Source organism: Microtus ochrogaster, chromosome 5 (genome assembly GCF_000317375.1).
Source record: "Microtus ochrogaster isolate Prairie Vole_2 chromosome 5, MicOch1.0, whole genome shotgun sequence".
Lineage (NCBI taxonomy): Eukaryota > Metazoa > Chordata > Mammalia > Rodentia > Cricetidae > Microtus > Microtus ochrogaster.
The window spans coordinates 15,897,118-15,903,010 of NC_022012.1; the positions used below are offsets into that span (position 1 = coordinate 15,897,118).

A 5,893-nucleotide genomic window follows, 5' to 3' on the forward strand; every position below is an offset into this window, starting at 1 on the left:
CCCCAGCCCCTCACTGGGGGATTCTAGGCAGAGGCTCTACCACTGAACCACGCCCCAGCCCCTCACTGGGGATTCTAGGCAGAGGCTCTACCACTGAGCCACACCCCAGCCCCTCACTGGGGGTTCTAGGCAGAGCTACACCTCAGGGGAGAGTGTTGTACCGTCAACCACTCCTGACTGTTCTCTTTGCCTCTAATTAGTGACACAGTGTGATGGACCCAACAAGTTCAAGTGCCGCAGTGGCGAATGTATCTCCTTGGACAAGGTGTGCGACTCTGCCCGGGACTGCCGGGATTGGTCAGATGAGCCCATCAAGGAGTGCAGTGAGTGCTGGGAAGCTGGGGGAGCGTGGTGTTTTGGGGGAACTGGACGTGGCACTAACATGTAGTGACTATGGGGCCGTGAGCCTCCCCACCCCCACAGGTTCAGAAGGCCTAGTGTGTATCACTAAGACCCGACAGAGCTCAGGGCAAGACGGCCTTAGGGGAGGGGTGCTGGGAGCTGAGGACCTGAGTTCAAATCCCTAGCACTTGAATAATATAAAAAAAATCATTCTTGAGTTTGGAGAGATGTAGTTAAGAGCACTTATAGCTCTTATAGAAGATTCAGGTTTGGTCCCAGCACCTAAGTCAGATGGCTCACAGTCGCCTGTAACTCTAGTTCCCTGGCCCTGGTGTCTCTGCATTCAGGTTCTCACACCCACGTGCAGATACACATGCACACCTGAACGACTTTTGCAAAGACAAAGCAATGGCTTAGTGTTTCCTGTGTAGAGTAAGGGGCTCTAGAATTACCAATCTGTGTCTCCTCACCCTGTGCAGGGACCAACGAGTGCTTGGACAACAATGGTGGCTGCTCCCACGTCTGCAAGGACCTCAAGATTGGCTATGAGTGCTTATGTCCCAGTGGCTTCCAGCTGGTGGGCCAGCACAAATGTGAAGGTGGGTCTGGGCCGTGGCTCTGACCACCTCTGCCTTTGCCCGCTGAGCACTGTGCCTCAGTTTCCTCGGGCGCTCAGTGGGCAGGAGTGCAGTCCCCACCTCTTAGAGGGCTATCAGGAGCCGTCCAGGGGTAAACACTGAATGGGGCCTGACTGTTAGGAAGCGTGGATCATTGGCAGTCCTGCCTTTTGGGGTCGTCAGCAAGAATCAAGGTTCACTCTGGAGGCAGAGGCAGGCAGATCTCTGTGAGTTCGAGGCCGGCCTGGTCTACAGAGAAGTTCCAGGACAGCCAGGGATACACAGAGAAATCTTGTCTCAAAAACAAACAAAGAAAAAAGCATCAAGGTTCAGGCAAGAGCTGGGGCTCGGCTGACTTGCCTCATAAGCAGCAAGCTCCAAGTTCCACCCCATCATATCGTAAGCCCAGCAGTTGGCCTAAACAGACAACCAACACTCAGGATGGTAGAGGGATCAGAAGTTCAAGGTCATCTTCTACGTAGCAAGTTCAAGGCCAGCCTAAGCTATGCGAGAAGTTTCAGAAAACAACAAAAGAGGCCCTGTGTGGCACAAAATATTTTTAATCGCAGCACTTGAGCAACAGAGGCAGGCAGATCTCTTAATTGAAGGGTAGGTTGGTCTGTGTAGCGAGTTCTGGGCCAGCCAGGACTACATAAAGAGACCAATAATAAATAAACAGAAATGGAAGGAAATAAAGAGGTGAAGGAAAGCTGGCTGGGTAAGTCCCACATCATCTAGCACTGGAGCAATGGCGGGGTCAGGGGTCTGCTAGGGCTGAGATCCTCGGGCACTGGAGGACATAGCGTTTTTATTTTAGCTCTCCTGCCCCCACTTGTAGCCTTGTAGGAAGGGTTCCTCTTCCCCAGAGCAAACCTTTTGTTACTACACACAGATATTGACGAGTGCCAGGAGCCAGACACCTGCAGCCAGCTCTGCATCAACCTTGAAGGCAGCTACAAGTGTGAATGCCGGGCCGGTTTCCACATGGACCCTCACACCAGTGCCTGCAAGGCCGTGGGTGAGCACAGACGGGGAGCCAGGGTGCCCGGGAAGCCAAGGGGTGGGCAGCTTCTCTCTGGGGTGCTGTCTGGGTATGGGAGCTCTCCGGGATTCATGCTGATAGGGGGCAGTACAGTGAGGACATGGGGCCTTTCTAGGGGTCACCGGCTGAGGCTGTAGGATGCTGTCCCTCTCGCATCTGGGAGAGGGAGAAGACATCTGAGCCTCTGTAGCGTCTCCAGTTATTCTTACTAAAGAAATGGATCCCAGGGTCTTGGGTTCAGTAGGTAGAGTGCTTGCCTGGCTTGGGCGGAGCCCTGATTCGACTCCCGCACCACTCTGCATGACTTTCCAGGCTCCGTAGCTTATCTCCTCTTCACTAACCGCCATGAGGTCCGGAAGATGACCATTGACCGCAGCGAGTACACCAGCCTGATCCCCAACCTGAAGAACGTGGTGGCCCTGGACACTGAAGTGGCCAACAATAGAATCTATTGGTCTGACCTGTCCCAAGGAAAGATCTACAGGTGAGCCTCAGTCCCTTCACCCTGTCGGCACCCCATCCCCTGGTGACGCCCAGGCTCCAGGCTCTAATGCGGTCCTTTTTTCTACCTCAGTGCCCTGATGGACCGAGCACCTAGCTTGTCCTATGACACCATCATCAGTGGGGACCTGCAGGCCCCAGATGGGCTGGCTGTAGACTGGATCCATGGCAACATCTACTGGACAGATTCAGTTCCAGGCAGCGTGTCTGTGGCTGACACCAAGGGTGGAAGGAGGAGAACGCTGTTCCGGGAGAAAGGGTCTAGACCCAGAGACATTGTGGTGGACCCCGTGCACGGGTGAGTGTCTCAGAGTGGAGGGTACAGAGGACATTGGGGTAAATCCAGGTGGGGGATCCACAGCTGGGTTATGTGATGTGTGTAGCTGGGTGATATGGTGTTGAGCTAGAGGAAGACAGTGAAGCAGAGGCTGGGGGTTGTCGGTGAAAGATCAGGGAGGTGACATAAGGAGGTAGTGGCTCAAACCCCAAATCCCTTCACTGAGGAGGTTGAGACAGGAGGATTGCTGTGAGTTATGGAATAGCTTAGGTTGCAAAGTGAGATCCTGTCTCAGAATAATCAAAATAGCGGCTTAGAAGCTGACTCAGCAAGGGACTAGAGTGGTGGCTTAGTGGTTGAGGGCACTTGCTGCTCTTGCAGAGGAACCAAGTTCAATTCCCTGTTTCTGTACCAGGGAGCTCACAACCACCTGTCACTTGAGGTCCAGAGGCTCTGATGCCTTTGGCCTCCTTTAGTCTCAGCACACAGGTACATAGACACAGAAACATAAACAGTGGCGGAGCACGCCTTTAATCCCAGCACGGGTGGATGCCTGTGAGTTTGAAGCCAGCCTGGTCTACAAAGTTCCAGGACAGCCAGGACTGTTAAACAGAGAAACCAAACCCTGGCTCAGTGGGTAAAGACATTTGCTTCCAAGCCTGACTACCTGAGTTTAATCTCAGGGATCAGGTCAACCCCTTCCCCCAAATGTTGCATGATACACACACATGTCCATGCAGTGGATAAATAAATGTTAATAAAACAAAATAAAGGTGCTGGGGATGTGGTTCATTTGGAGTGCTTGTCTAACACGCATAAAGTCCTGGCTTCTGCCTCCTGTATGCTCGTGAACACCTGTGACAGAGACAGGAGTGTCAGAAGTTCAAGGCATCCCCAGCTCTATCATGGTATGAAACACGCAGTGACCTAGGCTGGGGGGTGTGGCCCAGTGGTGGAGTACCTTCCAAGTGTGCAGGAGGCTCTGGCTTCATCCCCAGAACAAGGAACAGCAGACAGCCTGGGCTTCGTGGTGCATGTGTTTTAATGCTAACGCCTTAATTTTGTGCCCAGACCTCCCACGCTAGCATAGGCTTGTCACCTTGCTGGCCCCATGGACAGCATTTCTTAGATTGTATTCTACCCTCTATGTATACATCACAACACTATGCAGAATACCCCTGTTAGTGTCCTGGACATTCAGTGATAGGAGTAAAGCTCCCTTCGACCCGTGGAGATCAGACAGGTCTATAAGAATTCATTGCTGGGGCTGGAGAGATGGCTCAGAGGTTAAGAGCATTGTCTGCTCTTCCAAAGGTCCTGAGTTCAATTCCCAGCAACCACATGGTGGCTCACAACCATCTGTAATGGGGTCTGGTGCCCTCTTCTGGCCTGCAGGCATACATGGAAGGAATGCTCTGTATACATAATAAATAAATTAATTAATTAAAAAAAAAAAGAATTCATTGCTTACTGGTCTCTGTCAGGGCCCAACAGACTGAGCAGCTGCTGGGCATTCGTGTTGGGAGGCTCCCCACCCCAACCCCTGTAAGTGCTGTCCCTGTCAGGCCACGTCCGAGTCCGTGCAGGAGTGATTTCAGAGTCTGTGCTTCAGGTGTAGTTTGCACTTTGAATGCTGCAGCACCTCCTCTGCAGCGTCTGCGGTCACTGGTACGCGCCACCACACCCCGGCTTAACTCCACACCTGCAGAGCGGGGCTGACCATCCCCTGTGGCAGCTCTTGGCTGGGAGGACCATGCAGAAGTTGTAGTTGTTGGCAGGGTGGAGGGCTAAAGGGGAATTGTCTGTAAAGGGCCTGCCTTCTAAGTGCAGGACCTGAGTTCATCTTCACTGCCCCTGTATGAAGAACCAGGTGTGGTTCCAAATTGAAAGCGAGCTGTTTAAGCTGACCCTTGTCACCGGTAGTGGGAGCCGGCTGTCAGAGTGTCCTTATCTCTGTCTGTTTTCCCAGCTTCATGTACTGGACAGATTGGGGGACGCCTGCCAAAATCAAGAAAGGGGGCCTGAATGGTGTTGACATCTACTCGCTGGTGACTGAGGACATCCAGTGGCCGAATGGCATCACACTAGGTATATCTAAGGGGTGGTCTTGCTTGCTGGGGCTGGGCACCATGAAGTACATCCTTGACATTATGTCATTGATATTACCCACTTCCTATGCAGCTGGAAGGATTACTGGGTGATGCAAAAACCACGATGTGGCCTTCAGGTTCTTATGTGATAGAGTACTTCTCCCAAAGATGTCCCTTCTACCCCAAGTTAGTGCCCTGAAATTTTTCTGGCATGGTCTGGAACTTTCTGAAACGCTCTAGAATCTTCTAGAACATTCTGGAATATTCAGGCAAACTGGATGATTTTGTTACCTCTGACCTCTCCATATCTCCTTGTCTGTTCATGCATTTTAGATATTCCCAGTGGCCGCCTCTATTGGGTCGATTCCAAACTTCACTCTATCTCCAGCATCGATGTCAATGGGGGCAATCGGAAGACCATTTTGGAGGATGAGAAGCAGCTTGCCCACCCCTTCTCCTTGGCCATCTATGAGGTGACCCTGGGAATGTGAGGGGATTTGGTCCAGCCCTAGGTTTGTCCCATCCTTTCGAGCCAAGACTGATTAGGTATTGGTTCTTACCTAGAGCTCTAGAGAGGTGGTAGAGTTGCAGATTTTTCCTAGAGTTGTTTTTTGTTTCTGTTTTTGGGTTTTTCTGTTGTTTTTTGTTTTTGTGGTGCTAGGGTTGGAACCAGAGTTCATGAAGAGACAGGAAAATGCCCAAGGCTCACTGGCCAGCCAGTGTAGCTAGCTCAGTGAGCTCCAGGTTCAGTGAAAGACTCTGTCTCAAAAAATTAAGGGGAGAGTAACTGAGAAAGACACCTGACATCCACCTGTGACCTCCATACACACATACAGCCCGCATATGTGTGCAGAGCAATGCATGCAACACACACACATGTACACAGAATGGTTAGGAAGGGACGATTTTATGCACCTTCACATATTTATTTTCTAATAATTTTTTTTTATTGGGTTTTTTGTTTTGTTTTGGTTTTGGTTTTTCTAGACAGGGTTTCTCTGTAACTTTGGAGCCTGTCCTGGAA

The 5,893-nt window shown here is 51.3% G+C and overlaps 1 protein-coding gene across 1 annotated transcript in view; it reads left to right on the forward strand.

The window, feature by feature from the left end:
• Positions 1-5,893, forward strand: part of Ldlr (low density lipoprotein receptor) — a 27,119-nt gene that overhangs the window by 13,878 nt on the left and 7,348 nt on the right. Inside the window, exons 6-12 of the mRNA XM_005346915.2 lie at positions 201-323; positions 822-941; positions 1,852-1,977; positions 2,314-2,485; positions 2,576-2,800; positions 4,749-4,867; positions 5,203-5,342. Of these exons, the coding sequence (XP_005346972.1) occupies positions 201-323; positions 822-941; positions 1,852-1,977; positions 2,314-2,485; positions 2,576-2,800; positions 4,749-4,867; positions 5,203-5,342 (1,025 nt within the window). The remainder of the gene's footprint in view (positions 1-200; positions 324-821; positions 942-1,851; positions 1,978-2,313; positions 2,486-2,575; positions 2,801-4,748; positions 4,868-5,202; positions 5,343-5,893) is intronic.